Here is a 23,542-nt window from a genome sequence, read left to right as displayed (position 1 = left end):
GTAGCCTTTAAAATAGTGGATTGCTTGTAATAGAAAAATGTTCAGATTTTATCAAGGGAATAGTTACAATCAAAATGTTATACTGCAATAGCCTTGAGTGGAATAAAGGTTTATTTGCCATTTCCTTTCAAATCTTGACTCCTCACTCCAGCTCTCCCTCCCTCCCTCCCTCCCTCCACACATTCACTCCCTCCATTTGGTACACTCTGAAAAGGGTTATGTGTCGGACCAAAAAGTGGTTTTAGTAAAACAGAATAACAGACCCACTGTGGTGATTAGGACCATTTCTGATGTTGATTTCTTGAAGTGGTTCTCAAAGTGGGGTCCGTAGACCACCAGGGATCACTGTAGGGGGTCCTCAGCAAAATGAGGAATAGTTTAATTTCAGTATTATTCAGTATTAGTTTTATTATTTCACTCTCTAGAGGTCAGCACAATGAGAAAATATTTAGGAATGACTGTTTTCGTCAGAGGTTTCACTGGACCCGTTGTTACCCCCCTGCTACACTATAGAGTATAGACAGTTACATAGGTCTGTATCTAACCATATCTAACAACAAATGGTATAATGCATATTTATTTGGGGGTCCTTGATATGAATGAGTGTGGGAATCCCTGCTTTACAGCACCATAAAGGTACTATGCAGAGGCATTTGAGCATGATGCTGTAAAGGAAATTACTAAACAAAGGGTTCTGCTATGGTACGAGCCTTGTTCTGGTATTATACCGAACCCTATTTAACAATTTACCAAATAGAGGGAGAGAATGTGTGGAGGGAGGTTGGCAGGGAGAAGAATATATTGGAGAGCTAGACAAGAGTCAAGATTTGAAAGGAAATGGCAAATAAACATTTCTTCCACTCAAGGCTGTAGCAGTATAACATTTTGCTTGGGAACTATTCTCTTGAGAAAATTAGATTTTCTTTCTATCAAAAACAAGCCAGCAGTTTTCAAGGTTACACTCCTGACAAAAAACGGTTCCATATACCATAAACCCTTTTAGAAATGTTCTCTGTAGTGCCATGCTCAGATGGTTGGTGCTGTAAAGAACCATTTGTATGAAGTGAATGTATGAACTGCTCTGAATCAGCAGTGTTAAATGAACCTTTTATTGTTTTTATTGTTATTTTTTTGTTTTGTCATTACTGTACACAACCAAACTGAAACAAAAATATATGCATGTTTGTTGGAGCATATGAACACTTTTAGTATATTTCACTTGCCATACTCTGTAGCAAGTTACTGTCCTCTCATCTTTATTTGTTCATTCATGCTGTGGCTGTCTCAACAAAATGCAAGCTTGGGTATAAAAACTATCCACATTGGTAAGATTCATATACTGATACCAATATTTTTGGACTGAAACTGCCCATAGTCAATATCTTGTGCCGAATATCTTTAGATTTGACCATTTCCAGTACACTTGAATCAGCATCCTCAGTTAAATTTTTGGACTGAAGTGGCTAATAGCCAGGATTATGCCCTGATATTCAATACCTTTAACTTTGAATAAAATAATTCCAAATATTCCGTGTTTACCTCAGAATTGTATTCTTGTCAGGGTGGAAAAGCCTCTGAAACAGCATTTAGACCATCATGGAACACTAAAACTCTCTACTGAAACCCAGAATACTACTGCTACTACTACTACTACTACTGCTATTACTACTACTGCTGCTACTGCTACTGCTGCTGCTACTACTGCTGCTGCTGCTACTACTACTGCTGCTACTACTACTGCTACTACTACTACTACTACTACTACTACTACTACTGCTATTACTACTACTGCTGCTACTGCTACTGCTGCTGCTACTACTGCTGCTGCTGCTACTACTGCTGCTACTACTACTGCTACTACTACTACTACTACTGCTATTACTACTACTGCTGCTACTACTACTGCTGCTGCTACTACTGCTGCTGCTGCTACTACTACTGCTGCTGCTACTACTACTGCTGCTACTACTACTGCTACTACTACTACTACTACTACTACTACTACTACTGCTACTACTACTGCTACTACTACTGCTACTACTACTGCTACTTCTAGTACTACTGCTGCTACTACTACTGCTACCATTACTACTAATACTACTAATACTACTACTACTAATAATAATAATAAATACATAAAAACAATCAATCCATAAATCAAAATAATAATACAAACAAAATATTTTAGTAGAATCAGCTCCGGTTTAAAGGTTTCCCAGTGTAGTATTGATTAATGCTACGATAAATATGTAAAACTGTGTGGATGATACCAGGGTTTTAATTAAAGGCTAATAACAGCCCATTCAATCAACCAAAGTGATATATCAATTTTAATCAACCCCAACTGAGCAGATTCACTCAAATGTACAAAATTGTTCGGGAAATCCTGATCATATATCCTGGGCCAGAGGTCGTCTTGCCTTAGAATAGTGATGTCAATTTGGATCATAATTAAAGCAAGAGGTAGTTATGAGATATAGAGTTGGTTATGAGCCATATTAGAGTGTTTTTTTTCCTTTGTGTTTCCTCCACAGGTGCAGATTGGACGCCACACCTTGCAGTGAACACATTCGGATCCCATCTGCTCCTGATTCATTTGTGATCCTGCTGTAATCCTGTTGGATCCTGAGAATGGAGTGCTTGCTGTGTTTGCTAGTCCTCAGCTCGCTGGCTCTGAAGGACGCTGTTGGTAAGTTCTTCATTTTGCTCACACACACACACACACACACACACACACATGCTCGTCATGTCTATGCAAATGCTACAAACGCTACACACGCTGAGTAGTTTATATTCTGGCTTTCATGGCGGTCAAGTGCCAAATAACTAAGTGGAATATTGCTTTAAGGTTAAGATTTTTCTCTTATTTCTATATTATTATTATTATTTTTATTCTCATTGTTATATATTGTAGTATAATGCACATATTTTACATATTTCTTACTTTCGTATTTCTATTTTTCTTATAATTTCTTATAATTTCTCTACGCTTGTATATATTCACTTCTACAATGTGAGCAGCTGCAATGTAACCCAATTTCCCCTCGGGGATCAATAAAGTATTTCTGATTCTGATTCTGATTCTGATTCTGATTAGAATTAGAATTAGCTGTCCCAGACAAGTTTTTGAGACTTGAGACTAAAACCCCCATGTCCTCTGTGTGTGGTCGTCCCCGAAGCTTGTCAAGTTTGAGTGGCTCGGAGAGGCAGTCTGACTCTCACACCTCCGGAGGTTTCCAAACTACAAACAAAATCCGCAGCGCTCTTGTAGTGTGAGGTAAAGCCACAGAAGAAGACAGAAGAGGCAGAAAATTAATTGGAAATTATTGGTTATGTGCTATTCCCTAGACGATACGGCATCAAACAATGCACAGACTTCATTATTTGGGCTTTTTAATTTCCCTCCAACTCTATCTGCAGAACAGACAACACATGCTGCCTGCGTCTCCCCAGCCCTTCTCTCCTCCCTATTCAGCGTCTAGCCCCTCTTTTGTTACTTTGTTTTTTTTCATTTTCAGCACAAATGAGCTGCCTTTCCTTCTCAAGCTCCATTTTAGCACAATCAGGTGAAATACTAAGTCACGTATGCCATTTGTGTGCCACCACTGTCTCAGCAAGACACAGAAAAGAAGGGTTGAAAAGGGCTGAAAATAAAAGGACTTATATTTATACCACACACCTATTTGACAATTTAAGACAAAACAATGACAAAAATGTATTTATTGTATATTTATATCACAGTCTCATTTTTACCTCCTGGAAAACAGTGGTGACATCATCATGTACCAGTAGGCATACATAAAAACTTCCAATAAAACCAATAAAAAAAAACCAATAAAACCATCACAGATTTTTGGACTATCCCGCCCCTCCACCCCTCCCATCAAATAAAACTCCTTAACTGATCTCTCATTGGTTTACACTTTTTAATGATCCCTACCTGTGTTATGTCCCGCCCCGACATCCTGTTTCAACAGGAAATACATCACATTAAGGAAGCAAGATGCTCTCAAAATGCAGTTTCATTGTGACTTTAAGGTTAGTTTAGGGTCAGGACTTGGGTTTAAGGTTAAGGTTGGAATTGGGATTAGGTTTAGGGTGAGGGTTGGGAATAGGGAATGAATGTAGTCACCTGGACAGCCACTCACAAAGACAAACATGTTTGTGTGTGTGTGTGTGTGTGTGTGTCTGGAGTCAAAAGTAGGGGTGCGGCTCATCTGGGGTGCTTGGAGGCATGATTAAAATTTCATGGTTGTTGTTTTAGCCGGTGAGTGGAAGGGATTCGATTTTCCCCCAAGAAGACCCTTTTCCTTTCCTTTTTTTTCCATTGGGCCTTGGCATTGAAAGAGTGCGCCGATCCCATGAATGATAGATGGCGGTAGGGTGTAGCTTAAATTGAAATTAACAAGCTCTGCCAGTGTGGCGAAATGTGCAGTCACGCATAGTCAGTCCCCCCCGGACACGACGCACTCTGCAAAAAGCCTGTTCATTATCATCAATGGTGAGTCGGTGAGCTGAATAACACACATGCACACGCAGGCACACACACATGTAATTGTTTTTCGATCTAGTACACGTTTAATCTTGTGTTGTTTCTTCTGTTTTTTTTTTTATCTCATTTCATTTTACAGATTTATTTATTTATCTTTAAACTGTTTTTCTGACTATAAAAGAATGAGAATAAATAGAATTTTTTATTACTATTGCTATTGTGGTGAATGAGCGTGTGAGCACATAAGGAAGTAAGGTGGCAAGGAATTGAGTGACTGTTCAAGTGCGTCACAGATACACTCGTGCACTGTGTGTGTGTGTGTGTTTGTACAATCAGAAAGGCCTACACGCACTGGCAAAACTGAAATCCTCCGCTCTATTCAACACACTACACACACACATGCATCCAAGGTACTATTACTGTTAGAATCAATACACGTTATGCCGAACATTTTGGAATCTGATACACTGCTACAATGGAGAGGTCACACTGTGGAATTGGACCGAGGGGAATTATCATACGGTGATGGATTTGGAAGCTGGAATGAGGGTAAAATATTCGGAAAAGCTTGGGAAATGGTTGGTCTGCGATTCCATGTTCGGGGAGTGTTATTTGAATTGATTCTGAGGCAGTTTGGGAACGCCGACGTGGGAATTCTTAACATATAAAGATGTAGTGTTTTCCCGGGCGTTGAAGGGGATTGGGAAAGGGAATTGAGAGCGCAACGGTAAAAAGCCCCAAAGGCCGGTAGCAGGAGCCTATTTGTAGACGCATCATTAGGCCAAAGTGCAGTGGATCACAATTGTACACAACACACATATATATACTGTAGCTCATATGCTAGTGTGTGAGGAGCCTGGAACCCAATTTACAGGGTGTAACGGATGGATTCTCGTTGTACCTGGGGAATAGTTTTGTGCTCAGTGCTCACCCTTGCCTTGTTCCCTTCCGTCCCCCCAAGAGAAATTCAACTCAATTTAAGAATTCCTATGTCCCTGTGGTGTAGGACAATCCCATCAATATTTGTGAATCAATCACCATCAATCACCAGATGCCATTCAGATGTAAAATCTGCAGGTTAACCATAAAAATAAATGGTTTTACACCCTCACATTCGTCTTCACCATCTTTCCTAGCTCCTTGAGGACATCGCAGGTTCATGTGAAATCGCTCAAGTTCACAAATTTTGCTTGGATTGTCCTAGTCGACAGGAGTTACATTTGGGAAATGTTAAATTGAGTTGTATTCACCTTTAACATCCTTCATTCTTTGCCACCTCTCTGCAGTCTATCCTCTTCGCTCTTCCTCCACATTTGTATCTCTTTTCTCCTGCACCCCTGCTCTTCATCCTCCACCTTTAACCCACTCTTCTTTTCCTGAGTCATTCCTACTCCCCGTCATTTCTTTCTCCATTCTTTCCTTTCCCTTGCATTGCCATTACCTTTCCTTCCAGCCACCTCCTCTCCCTTTGCCATTTCCTTGTTTTACCCTCTTGTTAGCCCTCTACCTCCAACTTTATATTCCTTCGCATCCTCCCTTCCTCACTCCTCCTTTCTTTTCTTCACCTCAGATATTCGAGTCTTTGCAGTTGCCTCACAAATCTCCCAGCAACCATGTCTGGCACCATCATGGAGGTCCAGTGATGTGCAGATGTCTAAATATAACCCTTGCCTCTTTGGTCTCAGTCACAGTGCCAATGCACTAGCTTGAAAAGCGCAGCATGATCTCATAAAAAGTTGTGAAATGGGCACGAACTCTGAAACACAGACTTACGTGCTGTGGACACAAATTATGTGAAAATTACATTCCTCCACCACGAATTGAATTCTGTGACAATAACACAAATTGGAGTCTGTGGCAAAAGCACAAATTGGACCCGAATTGGCCAACAGTTAAGTTTAGGCAACTAAAATAACTTTGGTTAAGGTTAGGGAAAGGCTTTGGTCATTTTCGCTAAATATTTTAATTTCACTTATTGTAGAAATTTCCTTTGTAGAAGGTGGGAATTGAACTCCTGACCAAAACGTCCTTACTTTCACCTCGCTACTTCAATATGACACTAGTCCTTGTTTATAGTCGAGTTTATATTCTTCACGTAACCGTTTCATGCTTCGAACACAGAATTTTAACACTACGTGCCACCAACACGTAATTTGGTGTTTCACATATTTGTGTGAGATCAGATTGGAAAAGCGTCAGCTCAGTTAACCTGAACAAATGTTTTTGGCTTTGTTATCTACCTAACTAGCCAGCAGACTAATTTAGCAAAGCAAGTGATGTTAATATGCAACTATTAACCACTACTAATGCTAGCTTCTACTAGATATGTTAAAAAAATCACAGGCTAGTTAGTTAGCAAACAAGATACAATATAGTTAGCTAGCAAACAAGCTATAAATAAAAACAAATACCTAAGGTAAAACTAAGGCAGAGGCGTCACTCCAACTGTGAAAAACTTTTGGTGACCTTCCTAGCTAACAATCTGACATTATTCCTAAACACAAAATCAATCAGATGTGTCAGTGATGAAACGATCAGTACCCAGTCAAAAACAGCACAGAAATGAACCGTGTCGGTTCAATTCTATTGAGACAGACAAGCTGTGATTTTAGAAACACAACTAGTTGTTCACCAGAGGTTGTGTTGATCACCTGAAAGCCCTCTGTGGTACCAGCCCCATCTCTACAGAAAAGTCCCCCCCCCCCCACACACACACACACACACATACACTAACACACACACTTTTCTTTCTGACTTCCATCTCCCAATCCCATCTCCCAACTACAACAACTTATGGTGCTGTCTCAAAGCACCATAGCACCTAATTTAGAGCTGCAACGATTAATCGATTAATCGATTAGTTGTCAACTATTAAATTCATTTGATAATCAATTAATCGGTTTGAGTAATTTTTTAAGAATATTAAGTCAAAATTCTCTGATTCCAGCTTCTTAAATGTGAATATGTTCTGGTTTCTTTACTCCTCTATGACAGTAAACTGAATATCTTTGGGTTGTGGACAAAATAAGACATTTGAGGACGTCATCTTGGGCTTTGATCGAAATTTTTCACCATTTTCTGACATTTTATAGGCCAAACAACTAATAGATTAATCGAGAAAATAATCGACAGATTAATCTGATGACAATGAAAATAATCGTTAGTTGCAGCCCTAACCTAATTCCTCCCCCGGGAGCCAGCAGGGTGTAATGTGAAAACTCCATCTCAGCATCCTTCCAGAATATATTAGCCGTCACTTCGGATTTTGCACGTAACACTGTTACAACAATGTCAACATTTTTCATTTGCTTTTGATAATTCAAGCTCCTTGCAGTTCCAACTTCAGATCAAATGAGGAAAAACTTGCATTCTGTGTTATACATTATACATTACTTGTCATTTGACAATGATGCAATATTCATGCTGAGCTGAATCAGTGGCAGTATTGTGAAATGATCAGGGCATAGTCTCCCCACAGCATCTTAGGTCAGTTTTGCACCAGCAGGAAATAAGGCTCTTCTCATCTGTCTTCAAAGAGAGATCTAGCTCAAAAGAGATTGCAGCATCTGTTTTTGAACTTCTTGTCTACATTCTTAATGACACGTTTCTTCCAATACACCTCTAGTCAAAGCCGCTTGTCATAGGCTGCAGATATGAAGAGCTAGGATTGGAACGGTCAGAAAGCTATACTGGGGTAAATGGACCTGTAGCTCTTAGATCATCTTTTGCATTTGGGTTCCAGTTCATCAAAGGTAATGTCTATTTAGATTGTTGATTTTCAACTTTGTCTCTGTAACCCAAATGTTGCAAAGAGATTTTCTTATTACCTAAGCTCATATGATGGGCTATTGTATGACAAATGTTTGGCTGCCAGCCTGTCAAGCTTTAGCAGGCCAATGTTGTTAGGCCTGCTTTAGGTTGCAATGACATACTTTTTTTTATTTTATTTTTTATTTAACCCTTATTTAACCAGGTTCGTCCCATTGAGATTGCGAACCTCTTTTTCAACGGAGAACCGCCCAAGAAAGTGACCACAAGACAAACATAAAAGTGGCAGATCATTCACAATTATATACAATTTTTTACAACAATGTGTAAAGTCAGATTACAGTCAAATTCATGTAAAAGAAAGACAAGGTAACATCAAATACAATAAAAACCACATAAAAGAAGAAGAGAGAATATACCGTACTACATAACCGTACCATACATAATACATCTACACCATATACATCATCATATACATATAATACATCATACACCATACTACACACTCGTGCTCGCTAGTAGTTTGGTGTGTGATTGGTGTGTTTGTGTATTTCCAGGTGGAGATGTGTGTGTGTCGGGTCATGACAGCGGGCCAGTGTTTGAAGAGCAGCCAACCGGTTTAGTTTACCCAGAGGGCCTGAGTGAAGGCAAGGTGACTCTCAGCTGTCAGGCCAGAGCCAGCCCAGCTGCTACCTACAGGTGGGTAACACACACACACACACACACACACACACACACACACACTGTACATATATATGGCCTTCTAATGTGAATATGACACACATTTTCACATATTTGTCTTCATAGTCCCAAATTCTTTCTCAATAGATTTTTTCACATATTTCATACTACATGTATTTCATTGTTATATATATATTTTCATTAATTTTTTATAATTGCGTCAGTATATTTTGCAGCTGTTATTTTGCCTTCACTCATAATGATGTAACAAAATTTCATACTTTTCATTCATACATTTCTACTTAATATGTGGTTGACACACTGCTTAAGATCCCCCATTTGCTATATTCTTGTTTCGATCGACTTTTCTTTGCTGTATCCTATTGCTATTTTAAATGATTCCCACGGGTATCATGTAAGTTTCATCTTATCTTATATGCAGCCATGCAATCATGCACGCGTGTAAGCTCACACACATTAGGGCAACACACAACACTATTTTCACAGTCAGATCACTAGATACTGAGTTGAAATGAAACACCATTCCTGTTTTCTGCTCTGTTTGAGGACCTCGCCCCATCTCTTTGTCTTGCAGATGGCTTGTGAACGGTACGGAGGTCCCGCTGGGCTTGGACCCCCGCTACACCCTGGTGGCCGGCAACCTGGTGATCAGCAGCCCTCAGCCTGGACGGGACGCCGGCTCTTACCAGTGTCTGGCCGTCAACCGCTGCGGCACCATCATCAGCCGAGCAGCTAACCTCAAATTCGGCTGTGAGTGAGCTGAGGGCTTATCCCTCTCCTTCCACCTTTTCACTTGTTCGGGCCGCTTGAGTGGGCTTTTGAGTGAGTTTCTGTGACAGTGACAGAAGCTGTAAGTCGGTTGGCCTTAGTGGTCCAGCGCATTCACTTTGTCATTTTTCACCTTCACTCTCTTCGGTCCCTGCAGGTATCAAGTGCATATTATTTCCAACATGCTTCGAACACTCTCAACAGTGCATTAGAGCTACTTTTGTTACAATGTGTATGCGACAATAATCGTCTCTTTTCTTTTCACCACTTCCTCATTTTCTTCTTTACACCAGACCTCCATGACTTCCCTCCAGACAGCAGGAGCCCCCAGACAGCATATGAAGGCGTGGGGACTTTTCTGGCCTGCCAGCCCCCTCCACATTACCCAGGTACCTCCCTCTATGGACTGTGACTGTCGATAATGGGCAGTAATCAAACCTGCAAACTTAGCAGCACACTGACTTCAAAAACAGTTGTACTGATTAACAGTAGGAAGGCAAAAAAAAAAAAAGTGAAACACATCTTCCACTGGGGTGACATAAAGTTACTTGTTTCCAATGTGTAATGACTTATTTCAAGAATTTTCCTGATACCATTTTCCTGATACCACTGCAGCCTTCTTTCAATATATTGACCCTTGGTTGCGATAAATTGCTGAAACAAATACAAATACTGCATTCGAAACCAGTGAAATTATTTCACCCCAGCAGAATTATTAACCTGTTTTAGATTAATTAGATTTTAAGACTGAAAATGAAAAATGAGTTACAAATGGAATTAAAATGGAAATTCTTATTTTTAGAACAGGGACACACATACAGTGCAAAGGGACAGTGCAAATGGCATTCTATAATGAACTATGTGCTCTAGCAGCATAGCATACAGGCCAATAGGATCCTACTGCAGAGACTTAATTAGGGCCACACAATGATTTTCACCAATCTTTATCCCGCTCTTTTTCCCCTTCTCTAGCACTGTCTTACCGCTGGTTCATCAATGAGTTTCCCAGCTTCATCAAGAAGAATGACAGCCGGTGGTTTGTGTCCCAGGTAACAGGGAACCTTTACCTGGCCAAAGCAGAGCCAAACGACACCGGTAACTACTACTGCTTCACCACCATCAACATGGACATCAGCACCAAGAGCACCTTCAGCAAGGCCAACCAGCTCACCGTACTGCCCGACGGTAAAGAGGCTTTGCTGTTGCATCTCAAGTCTCCTAGCAATCACACCTGGCACCATCATGGAGGTCCACAGGAGAACTGGCTGTGCACAAATAATGACTAAATATAAAACAGCCAGGCTAGAGGAATATCTGAAAAAGATGTGGGTGTGGGTGTAGGTCCAGGCAGTAAGTAAGACTTGTTTCCAAATGTAGGTTACTCTGACACAGGAAACTTATCTTGTCTTTAGCCCTAGTCTCTACTCCAGCACACTTGTAGCTTGAGAAGAGTCAGCTCAGTTAACCTGAACAAACTGTTGGTTTGGCTTTGTTAGGTAGCTAATGGCCAGTTAGCTAGCTAACTAATTCAGCAAGCAATGTCAATATTACTGTACTAGCTGTACTAATGCTAGCTTCTACTAGATACATTAACCAGTGTGTAGTTCAGATGACAACATACAAGACAGTGATGGCTAGTTACTAGGATTTGCTAGAGGCTTCTGCCGTGTTTTCACCTGATTTTGGTGGCCTTCCTAGCTAACAAGCTGATGAAACACAAAATTGATCAAATTTATCAGTGACAAAATGATCGGTTCCCAGTCAAACAGCATGAAAATTAACCATGTCAATTCAGTTGTGTTAAGACAGCAAAGTGGTACATTTAGAACACCGTTCATAGCCATTGTTGCCCAAGAGCTGTCGACTTCCAATATGGCCGCCAGAGGGTGCTTTACTTCACCTGAAAGTCCTTTATTGGAGTGAGAGTGCGATTGAGTTTTTGTGTCTGTGTGAGTGTTTATGTGTGCATGTGTGTAGTATATTATACCTTTGCAGACTAACATAATGCTGTTTTCATGTTGTAACTTCAATGGACCCCTTTCACAGCAGCCGTTTTGATGTGCCATAACAGGGTCAACACAGGTGTAACTAATAACATTAATGATGTCTCCATTCCACTTAGGTGTTCCACATCAAAATGGCTGCTGTGAAAAGGGTCTATTTGCAGATTCAGTGCTTGTCTATGATGAGAAAATGTTGATGAAACCCTTTCAAAACACCACTGGATAAACTCAAAAATGCATGGTCGCCAAGCTAAAAACAAGGCTGGTTTCTGACAAGTTGACATTTTGGAGGTACATCATGGTGAGAGTGCAAATTTCAGTGAAAGATGGGACTGAGTTCCTCTTGCAAGTGAAAGCTTTAAACAGCTACATGTAGTGTAGAATTTCTTTCCAAAGACAATAACATACAAGATTTAGTTTATATTCATATATTCATATAGACCCAGTAAAGTGTATACCCTTTGTTAGAGTGATAAATGATGTGAAATACATATAAGAAATTAGGAGAATAACCAAGGAAATTCTTCTCCGATGAAAAAGTCTTCTAAGAGAAAGCCAATAAGCCGTCAAGTTGAAGGGGGAGTAGATATAATTACTACTATTTCACTGTGTGACTGAAAATCTAACAACACCGGTTTGTACAGAAAGTGGAGCTACATTGTGAAAGCTGAGATATTTTGACTGCACTTGGTGTTCCCTGGCGTTAAGAATCTCTATTTTATATTCTCCAGTAAAGAGCGCCTGTTTGACACTTGGACATACAGCACCAGTGCAGGGCCCCCAGCCGTTTGTACAATTTGAAAGAGATTCCATCAGTAACTGAACACTTTTCGTTCCACCACAGCCAGTCCCAGAAAGTCGGCTCCAAGCATCAAAGTGCGCTTCCCCGCGGAGACCTATGCCTTAGCTGGACACACCGCCCAGTTAGAGTGCTTCGCCTATGGAAAGTAAGTTCCCAGTCCCGGCCCCCAGTCCGGTAACTCAGAAATCGTGGCAAAATGTGTCGTCAAGCTATTTCGGGTTGAAAGCCTGTGCCCTATTTTCCGTTTTAGTAACATTTCTCCAAGTGTTTTTGCTCCCTTGCTCTTCTCTCTTCTACTCAAACTCCTCCTTTAATTCTATGTGTCTTGATGCCCTTTTGCCATCCTCTGTTCACCCTCCTTTTCCTCTGTCCTTTTCTACGCATTCCCTCGTCCAGTCCCGTCCCGAAGCTGCGATGGAGGAAGGTGGACGGCTTGTTGCCCTCCAAAGCGGGGGCCAGCGCCGAAGGTCCCACCCTCACCCTGCCGGAGCTGTCCTTCGACGACGAGGGCACTTACGAGTGCGAGGCCTACAACTCGGAGGGAAGCGATACGCACCAGGGACGCATCAACGTGCAAGGTGGGGACAACAGATGAATTCACTGTTAGAGGTGCACTGATTCCAAATTTTTCAGAACTGATTCGAGTGCTGAGACCTTTATCGAGTAGACCAGACCATTTGAGTGACAATCCAAGTAGTATGTCGTTCATACTGTGTAGTATTGGCCTGAGCAAGTGCGTCAATTGCTTTAGGTTAGGTTAACAGATAACAAAACTAGGTCAAAACATAGTATATGGCTGGATCGTGTATGGGTGTGTCATGTGCCACGGCCGACCAATGGTGTAACTTCATCACTCAGTCAGTCAGTCAGTCAGTCAGTCAGTCAGTCAGTCAGTCAGTGAGTGACAGACATTCGCGTTTATAGGGCTGGCCCCGCTGTTGTGGTCCAGCCAAAAACAGAATTCTTCAGAATAGGTTAACACATTAAAACAGCTTATTCAGAATAGGTTAACACGTTAAAACAGCTTATTCAGAATAGGTTAACACGTTAAAACAGCTTATTCAGAATAGGTTAACACGTTAAAACAGCTTATTCAGAATAGGTTAACACGTTAAAACAGCTTATTCAGAATAGGTTAACACGTTAAAACAGCTTATTCAGAATAGGTTAACACGTTAAAACAGCTTATTCAGAATAGGTTAACACGTTAAAACAGTTTATTCAGAATAGGTTAACACGTTAAAACAGCTTATTCAGAATAGATTAACACATTAAAACATCTTATTCAGAATAGGTTAACAGATAAAAACTGTTTATTCAGAATAGGTTAACACATTAAAACATCTTATTCAGAATAGGATAACTGATAAAAACAGCTTATTCAGAATAGGTTAATAAGGACCAGTGCAGTAGGTTAAGCCTCATAAACCAGAAACAATAGGTTTTTGCACATTTTCACATATCAGGAGATGTTTTCCCTCCCACTGGAAAACTCGTACATTGCAGCAAAAGTGCATTAAAGTATCGATATCAGGACAGCCTCGTTTCCTGATATAGCAGCATGAGTACCGTGGAGCTGAATCAGCTCCGATCCCAGTACTACAGATACTATCAGCGCAGCTCTAGTTCACTTAACATCCGTGTCTCATTTTCCTTCTCTCTCTCTCTCTCCCCTCTTCTCTCTCCCCTCTTCTCCTGCGGCCCTCCAGCCCAGCCGGAGTGGCTGCAGGTGATGAGCGACTCGGAGGTGGAGATCAGCTCGGAGCTGCACTGGAGCTGCGTGGCCGCCGGCAAACCCCGGCCCTCCATCCGCTGGCTGCGCAACGGACAGCCGCTCAGCACCCAGGTAACACACACGTGAACACACACCTTCTGTTATATTATTACTTTTCTGTTTCGCAAAACGGCCAATTTCATCCTCTCTTCCCTTCTAAAATCAAGATCAGTAGTGGGAATACTTCCGCCCAGCCCAGAGAAAGTCAATTTTTCTACCATTTCTCATCTAAACTATCTGTCAGTATGATACAAATAGTGATTTGTTCCACTGCTCTTTACTGTTTAAGTAATGTAGTAACATTACTTGGTAACACTTTATAATAACCATCATTAAATAAATCATTTGTTTATAAATTATATATTGTATCATAGCTGATAAAAGACGGTAAAAAGGGTAAAAAGCTATGATACAATATATAATTTATAAACAAATGATTTTATATTACACAAACGAATGATAAAATAACATCAATTATAGCATTACTAATAATTAGTAACCATTATTAATGATCATTTCATTGTTTGTTAACAGTAAAATAACTATTAACTAAAGTTTAATTAACTATCAATTTACCATTTATTAATGATGATTATTATAAAGTGTTACCCATTACTTTAACCAGTAATGAGCAGTGGAACATGTTAATCTCTCTCACTATCCTCCCGTTATTCCCTTCCTTTATTTTATTTTTTTTTACCTCTGACCTCCCACTCTCGCCCCCCCCCCCCCCTCCAGGACCGGGTGGAGGTGAACGGGGGTCGCCTTAAGATCAGCAACCTGGCCCTGGAGGATTCCGGGATGTACCAGTGCGTGGCCGAGAACAAACACGGCACCGTCTACTCCAACAGCGAACTCCGGGTCCAAGGTAGGAGGAGAGTAGACATGAGGAAACGATGTGTTATTGCTCATTTCTCTTAGTTCTCAAACAAGTTCAGATTCTGTTGCTAACATAGTTTATAGGGCCTAACATATTACATACATAAATAGAAGCACTGCATATACAACAATGTGATTTATTTGAAAAGTATTTGTTGTTTCTAAATATAAAAAAAAATACTATAAAGAGCAGTCTGCTGACACACAAGAGAAAATAAATATACATCTCAGACAAAATTTATGTAAATAATCTATAAGACTTTTGCACAGTACTGTATATATCACCATACATAGCTGTATGGCAGCAGTCCATGTAAACTAATGAAATGCATTGACACATGAAAAGAGGATTGGGAGTTGTGTGAAACATCCCAGCAAAAGTGTGAAGATTTATAATGATTGAAGTTTTCACAATACAGTAATACCAATGTTTCTTCCTTGTATTAATTAGATACTCATCAATAAAGAACAGACATGATTAGTAGGAAATGATTTTTGTAGTTTGATGGTGTACAGTGGAAAACCATGACAACCATCACTCTCTTTCTCTACCCCTCCATCTCCCATCCACCTACAACTTTTACCTTCTTTCTTTCCTTCTGCTAATGCTGCCTTCTGCTGTTCTTGCTCTTGCTCTAACCCCGTCGCTCCACTGTGTCCTGTGCTTCCAGTGCAGGCCCCGGACTTCAGGTCGAATCCGGTACGGAAACTGGTCCCGGCGGCCAGAGGGGGGCAGGTGATGATGGAGTGTCGTCCCCGGGCCGCCCCGAAGCCCACGCTGTTCTGGAGCCGCGGGACAGAGCTGCTCACCAACAGCAGCAGGTAGTCTGCATTACTGTATATTATATTATAAGAGCAAACCCTCAGCTTCTGCACCACCTGAGAGACACGTCTAGATAGCTCATTAAAAAGAGATCAACTTTTAACTCATGTCAGCTGTTGAAAGATTTAAAAAATCCAAGGCAAGATCAAACACACCTTCCCACAGAGCTGTATATATATCAGAGGGACGTATTACTGTTGATTTAATCAGATTTCAGCGCTTTGGTCTGTCACAGCCTCATAGGAATTTGTGTTAACCCACCTGTGTGTGTCAAATTAATTTTCAGAGGGAAAAACATCAAAGTTTAGACCAGTGATTCTCAACCTTTTTCATATCAAGGACCCCTAATTTAGTCCACATTAGAGACACAGACCTCCATTTGATGAGATTTTGTCTCTCAGACCCAAAATCTGAGAATATTTTTTATTGTTAGATATGATTTTGTCCAGAATTCCATGGCTATCTGTATTGTAGGTAGAGAGATAACAGAGAAACTATGATCAAAACAGTCATTCTTCTACATTCTCTAATTGTGTTCACTTCTTGTAAATGAAATAATACTGACGTTTAACAATTCATCAATTTGCTGGGGACCCCCTGGAACCCTCTCAAGGATCCCTGGTGGTCCCGGACCCCACGTTGAGAAACACTGGTTTAGACCAAAGACACAGTGAAGAATAGATGCTGCATAATATGAGAGTAAAAAGTCTTTTTTAGTCCTTTGTCATCTTCACCCCCAGTGTTGATCTACTTATGCATCTTAAAGGGGCATAAAGTGATTTTTTTTTTGTTGTTTACTTCTATCATCTAGCTGTTGTGAAGCACCTGTGAAGTGTTGTTGGTAGAAATTGTCTAGGCCAGCCAGTTGGACGCGCTCTTGACCTTCTGGATGCTTCTCTCTCTCCTCAGGGTCACGGTAACTCCAGATGGGATCTTGTGGATCCACAACATCAGCAGGGCAGATGAAGGGAAATACACCTGCTTTGCTGAAAACTACCTGGGCAAAGCCAACAGCACCGGACACCTGTCTGTCAGAGGTACACACACATGCACACAGACACACAGCGGTTCTTTTCCTGTCTCTATCGTAGGACGTTTGGTCTTCATAAGGATAGAAGTGCAAGAACACACACACACACACACACACACACTAGCCGTCTTCAGCTCTTTCTTTATGTCTCTTTAATATGCAGATGCCACCAAGGTCACGCTGGCTCCTTCCAATGCTGACATCAACCAGGGGGAGAACGTGACGCTGCAGTGCCACGCCTCCCACGACCCCACCATGGACCTGACCTTCACCTGGGCCCTCAACGGAGTCCTGCTGGACCTGGAGGACCCCGCCGGGCCCTACCACCGGGTGGAGGGGGTGAGCGGCCATAACGCACGGTGGATGGTGACACTGTAGAGAAAGGCGTGGTCAGGATGAGAGTTTGTGTTGTAGTAACAGAGTTGAGACGTGAAGACGTGGGCGTGGCTATTTCTCGGTTCCCGGAAGCAAAAAAAAAAATTCCCTGCTCAAGTAAAAGTGTAAATACTCATTTAAAAATATACTCTGGTAGAAGTTAAAGTACCGTTTCAAATCCTTTACTCAAGTGAAAGTATAAAAGTACGTGGACTTAAATTTACTTAAAGTATAAAAGTAAAAGTCATTTCTAATGTTCTAAACTGGTTTTCTATTTAGTGTTCCTCTGAATCCCAGATGAGAAAGAGTCTGCAGCTCAGATCAGGAACCTGAACCCTAGCAGCTGAATTCACTAACGTTAATTATCTCTCTCGTTGCTTCTCTCTTCTTCGTGTTGCTTCTCTCTCTCTCTCCCTTTCCCTAATTTTTGGTGTCGCTTTGCTGAACAAGCAGCCGATCACATCTGGCTCTTGACCAGCTGCTTCCGGGATGGAAGCCGTCTCATGCTGAAAATGATTGTTGATGATTGTTGACAGTTGATGATTTCCCGAAAGTAACGAGTCTGTTTTGTAAATGCAGTGAGTAGAAAGTACAGATTTTTCTTTTGAAATGTAGTGAGTAAAAGTAAAAAGTTGTCAGTGAAAGAAAAACTTGAGTAAAGTACAGATACTTGAAAATCCTACTTAAGTACAGTAGTGAAGTGTTTTTACTTTGTTAGATCCCACCTCTGGTGTTAGAGGGTAAAGAAACTACTCATCCCAACTGAACGTTTCAACTCTACTGAGGACGCTGTAAGACTGTATCACCACATGGAGGAAGTAAAATACTGCATAACTGGCAGTGGTATTGTTGGTGCTAGTCCTTCTCCAAATTAAGACTACATCTTTGTTTTTACTGAAGAGGATCGACATGTTGGAAGTGATTTTCAGCCTTTAACTCCTTCCATCTGCCAGTACCAGAAACTCTGAACGTTTTAGCTCTGCTTGCCCTGGAAGAACAGCGCCCTCTTCCTGTTTTGTGCCGTAAAGCAGGTGGAGAAGTAATGTAGATGCAGTGTAGAAGCCAGTAGAGGCTATCAATCTTCTCTGCGATGGTCTTGTTTGTTTATGTTAATTATACTGTCTCAAAATGTATTGATGTTAAAATGCTACACATAGCAACTTTAAATAAGGTAGAAAGATGGTGGCAAAAGTAGACACTGTTACACTCACACCACCATTTGAAGGGACTGTACCACTGTAGACAAAGAGCGAGACAAAATGGACTATACCACTACATGCAAGATCATTTCCAACTATAATTAGTTCAATTCAGGACGGCACCACTATGTGGTGATGGCAAGTGAAACATTTCATGGTACCTGAGCACCGGGCCAGGGAGAAATAAGCTCCTAATGAGATTCGCTCTCATTTCATGTCCATACCACTTTATGTCTAAAAGTGAAATGAATGGTGATGTGATAAGGCAGTGGCATTTGCTGGTTGTGGGTCTTGCTCAAATTAGCTTCTCTAATCCTGACCCCAGCTAGTTACGGCCAGCACTATAAAGCTATACTGTAGTATGATTCATGTTTAATTGGATAAATGTTTAAAGCTAGTGTTGAATGAAATGAAAGTCCACTTTGATGAAAGTTATTGAATGTGAGTTGACAGCACTGCTGTAATACTGAGGAGCGTTTGTGAATAGTAAACATCTCCCATGTCATTTTCTTCTTCTCAAACTCTCCGTCATGACTCCATACCCTGTGCTCTCCCTCTCTCTGTGCCCTATCAGAAGGAAACCATAGGTGACCTGTTGATTGTGAACGGCCAGCTGAGTCAAGCAGGGATGTACACCTGCACAGCCCAGACTGTGGTGGACAGCGCCTCGGCTTCAGCCAAACTCGTAGTGCGCGGTAAGGCGGACGCTTTTCATTTATCCTTTATCTAATCGGGTAGTCTCACTGAGATTTACTTTTTTTTTAAATCCCATAATGGTGATGCAGAAAATACACAAAAAAACTTCACTATTCAGCATCAGAAACCAGTATTTAGTATATAGTTCAGTATTTAAAGCTAACCAGTCCGGCGATCTGGCGGCACAATTACTGGATTTAAGACAGCAGAGATGTGAGGGACAGGGAGTCTTCTAGATGAATATAATACAATGCATTTCCATTCTCATTTTTAAAAGACCAGCCAACTTTTTGATTTAAATCAGCATGGTGCAACTGAAATTTGGCCACTGTAATAAATGACAAGTCACTGTGGTAAACTCCAGCCAGTAGCTTCAAAGCAGAAGGGGCAGCAGGAGCATACAAAATGTCTCTGATACAGACATGACTGTGAATAGTACAAAGGCTTTTCTATTTTCAAAAGAGAAAGCATACTTTGTTTCTATATAAAAATCCAATTTATGTCTTCAGGCCTTGAGTTAAGTCCATGTTATTTGTGTTACTTTTGTGAATAAGCAGGACATTGTGTCTTTCTATGCAGAAATGTCACTCTTCTGATTCTAATTTCTCTCTTCTTCGGACACACACCGAAATCATTCTTATTGATCTGCCGCGGGGCAAAAATGACGTAATATACACTTCTGACAGTTCTGCGACTATGCGAGCGGTCACAATGTCCTTGTTACGCATGTGTCCAGGCCCTCCGGGACCCCCCGGTGGTCTGGTGGTGAAGAACGTCGCCGAGACTTCGGTGGAGCTCAGGTGGAGCCGGGGCTACGACAACCACAGTCCCATCGGGAAGTACGTCATCATGGGTCGATCGTCACTCACGTCCGAGTGGAAGAGGATGAGGACAGGTGTGTGTGTCAGTCTGAGTATGGCCGATTGCACAGTCACCTACACTTGGAAGCAAATCTAACTCATCACACTATTCACTTTTACTTAGAACGTTACTGAACGGATCTACAGCCACACCTCTCTCCTTTTCTAGCATGCTTGTTCGATATTTAGTCGTTATTTGCACACAGCCAGTTCTCCAGGGTACCTCCAAAGCCTCTGTTGAGCATGTTCTTTTTTTTTTTTTTGTATTTAAATAAACGAGCGTCTCTTCCCCCACGCACCAGACCCCGTCAACATCGAGGGCAACGCGGAGTCGGCTCGCGTGATCGGCCTGATGCCCTGGATGGATTACGAGTTCCAGGTCATCGCCAGCAACATCCTGGGCAGCGGAGAGCCCAGCATGCCCTCACACACCATCCGCACACAGCAAGCAGGTGAGGGGGGTCAAAGGTTACGTACAGTCACATGCTCCTTGACATACTCAGTAGGGGTGTACCCGACGGTTAGTGGCCACCGGCAGCCACTTTGCATTGAGCCCGCGTTCGCCCTTGGTCTGGCTACCAGCACCACGGGACCATTATAGTTAACAAATGCTGTGTGATTCAAACCACGACTTGAGAAGGATCCAATTCAAATGCCAAAGAAGCCTAGGAGCAGTGATGTAGCGGTGAATAAAAACATAAACTGTGACCTCCAGTTGGTGGTCATCATGAGGCAAACAGCCACCGATACAAACAAAAGTGTTAATTTTGTTTTCTCCCCTTAAAAACACCATATCCCCTTTCATATACTGTGATTTACATCAGTTTGACACTACTTACTCTGATATATACTATGATTTTATGTTCTAAAGATCTAGGTCTGCACATAAAAAGGTGGGTAATCTTAGTTAAGTGGGCTTACCCGCCGCACTGCATCTATTTATTAATGATGCTTAGGAGAGAGTTGACACTAACATTACACCACCGCACCCTGCAGTATCAACCCTGTTACAGAGAGAGGTTTGGCTCTACTAACATGGCACAATTCCAGGCACAGCGCAAAAGCAAGTGGGCGCTCAGCCTCGGAACACACCACAAACGCATACGCAATTAGACCAAACTTCTTAGTGGATCAACAAGGTTTTAGCACCCGCAATGCGAATGCAGAAATAAACATAATTCTGCACAGTCAGACTTTGTTGACACTGAACATTTATTTATTACATCATATCATGGTTGTGTTGAATCGTGAACCTCGTATCACGTATCGAGTCATATTGTGAGATAAGCACACGCTTCCATCCCTAGTGATATTCCCATATATCATATCTACAGTATATGATGTATGGCAACATCATATATCTGAATTTAACTATATATATCTGTATACCAGCATATATGTATATCATTATATCTGCCCCCTCAGCTCCCACAGTGGCCCCCAGTGGACTAGGAGGAGGAGGAGGGGACCGCAATGAACTCATCATTACTTGGACAGTGAGTAGGCAGCCTGGAGGAGTGTGTGTGTGTGTGTGTGTGCCTGTGTGTGTGTGTGTGTGTTCTGTGACATGCCAATATCACAGCCGATGCTTTCTGAGTGTATCGAGGCTCCATTTGTCTCTGTGGAAGTTCACGTCCGGTTTTTCTCCCGAACCCTCCAGCCCATGGCCAGAGAGTACCAGAACGGCGACGGCTTCGGGTACGTCCTGGCGTTCCGGAGGAAGGACACCCCGTCGTGGACGGTGGCGCCCGTCCCGCACGTGGCGTCGTCGCGGTACGTCTACTCCAACCAGAGCCTGGCGCCTTACTGCCCCTTCGAGGTGAAGATCAAGGCCTACAACCGCCGCGGAGAAGGCCCCTTCAGCCAGATCGCCGTGGTGCACTCTGCAGAGGAAGGTGAGTCCCCGTCCTCCTCTAAACTCTCCTGTTTCTACAGACGTCCCACTGTCATGGTTTGCTGGTATAACCGTACCCCCCTTCACCCCTCCCTTTAAACCAGGATTTGTATTGTATTGTATTAATTTGAAGAATTCTATGGAGAAGCTTAGTTGTTAGTACATATTTTAGTGGTAGTTTATGGGCTTTGTTAGGGCATGGTAATGTACTGTAACTACTCAGCCAGTTTTCCCACCTGCAGTATTTGCTGTCACCATTAGAGGGCAGCCACAATTTGAGAGTAGATTTACCATAGTCAACATATTCATGAATTCATATTTCAAATGTCATAAACATGAATAACATTCGGAATGAACATGACTCCCACAGCACTGACAGCTTGTTTCTGTTGATGAAAACATTAAGAGAGTTTACACTGTATATTATACAGTACTGTGCAAAAGTCAGAGACCACCCTTTGGTTTATTTAATTTCCCGTCAAAATGGCCATTAAGCGCAAGTAATTTATTTTTCAGTGTCAGAAAAAAATGCAGGAGACATATTTAACACAAAATTACACAAAAGCCTCCACAACTAAATATAATATCATTTTTTTTCAGTATTTAGTGTGTCACCCTTTGCCTTTATTACAGCTTCCATTCTTTCCGGGATACTTTTTTTTCAGATCTGAATCAGAGTGGAGCTTGTTTCTTTCCAATCTCTCAAAGAAGAAGCATTAAGTGCTGTCTATCCGATTGTGATTTCGGTGGTCTATCAGGTCTTTGCATGGTTGAACCCCTGTTTTTTTTCACTTATTTTCACCTTCTTTATGCAAGTGTATTGTCTTCCATCAAATCAGAGAGATGAGAGAGAAGTGTGCGAGGCAGCTCAGGTGTGTTTGGGCCGTTTGTGTGAATGCCAGTGTCGCTGCTGAAGGGAAAGTGTGCTAACATAATGTCAGAGACACTTTGGGAACAACTTTTGTTGGTTTTAAGACTGGAAGGATGGAAGAGTTAAAGAGTGGACAAATTAAATACTGATAGATTTGATATTATACTTATGAGTTGGAGGCTTTTGTGTAATTTTGTTACATACGTTTCCTGCATTATTTTTTGACACCAAAAAATAAATAATCTGTGCCAATTGACCGGAAATTAAATAATCAAAATGTTGGTCTCTGACTTTTGCTGATGAAATATTTGGGTAATAGTAAGCATCAATTTACTGTACATTCTCCGTTCTGCAACAACCTTACTGTATAGACAGAGATGCATAGGCAGCAGAGAATGAGGAGTCAGTTTGCCAGTGTCAATAGACCACCCAGTTGGTGATGGCAATACGCAAGCTCAGCTGACCATCAGCTGATCTGGAGCTGTACTGACACTCCAAATGCCCGAACAGCTTCATTGACAGTAAAAACAAAAATAAAATGGTACAATAATAGTAACTAAAAATATCGTTACTATGTTACAGGAACAGTGACCACAATGTCAGCTT

The 23,542-nt window shown here is 41.5% G+C and overlaps 1 protein-coding gene across 1 annotated transcript; it reads left to right on the top strand.

Moving 5' to 3' along the window:
- The first annotated feature begins 2,631 nt into the window (after positions 1 to 2,631).
- On the top strand, positions 2,632 to 22,839 carry LOC139640987 (contactin-2-like). The gene is given in 19 exon segments (XM_071515195.1): positions 2,632 to 2,689; positions 8,818 to 8,959; positions 9,537 to 9,712; positions 10,024 to 10,119; positions 10,703 to 10,915; positions 12,578 to 12,680; positions 12,932 to 13,113; positions 14,245 to 14,381; positions 15,048 to 15,177; positions 15,860 to 16,010; positions 16,921 to 17,048; positions 17,205 to 17,380; positions 19,190 to 19,310; positions 20,048 to 20,206; positions 20,474 to 20,623; positions 21,597 to 21,667; positions 21,832 to 22,088; positions 22,090 to 22,122; positions 22,824 to 22,839. Coding segments are annotated over 19 exon segments (2,499 nt in total).
- The last annotated feature ends 703 nt before the right edge of the window (positions 22,840 to 23,542 follow it).

This window comes from Centroberyx affinis, unplaced genomic scaffold (genome assembly GCF_046629955.1).
Source record: "Centroberyx affinis isolate AG114_WGS23_722 - 3 ecotype Tasmania unplaced genomic scaffold, CSIRO-AGI_Caff_v1 ptg000322l_1, whole genome shotgun sequence".
Classification (NCBI taxonomy): domain Eukaryota; kingdom Metazoa; phylum Chordata; class Actinopteri; order Beryciformes; family Berycidae; genus Centroberyx; species Centroberyx affinis.
This window is presented reverse-complemented; position numbering and strand designations above follow the sequence as displayed.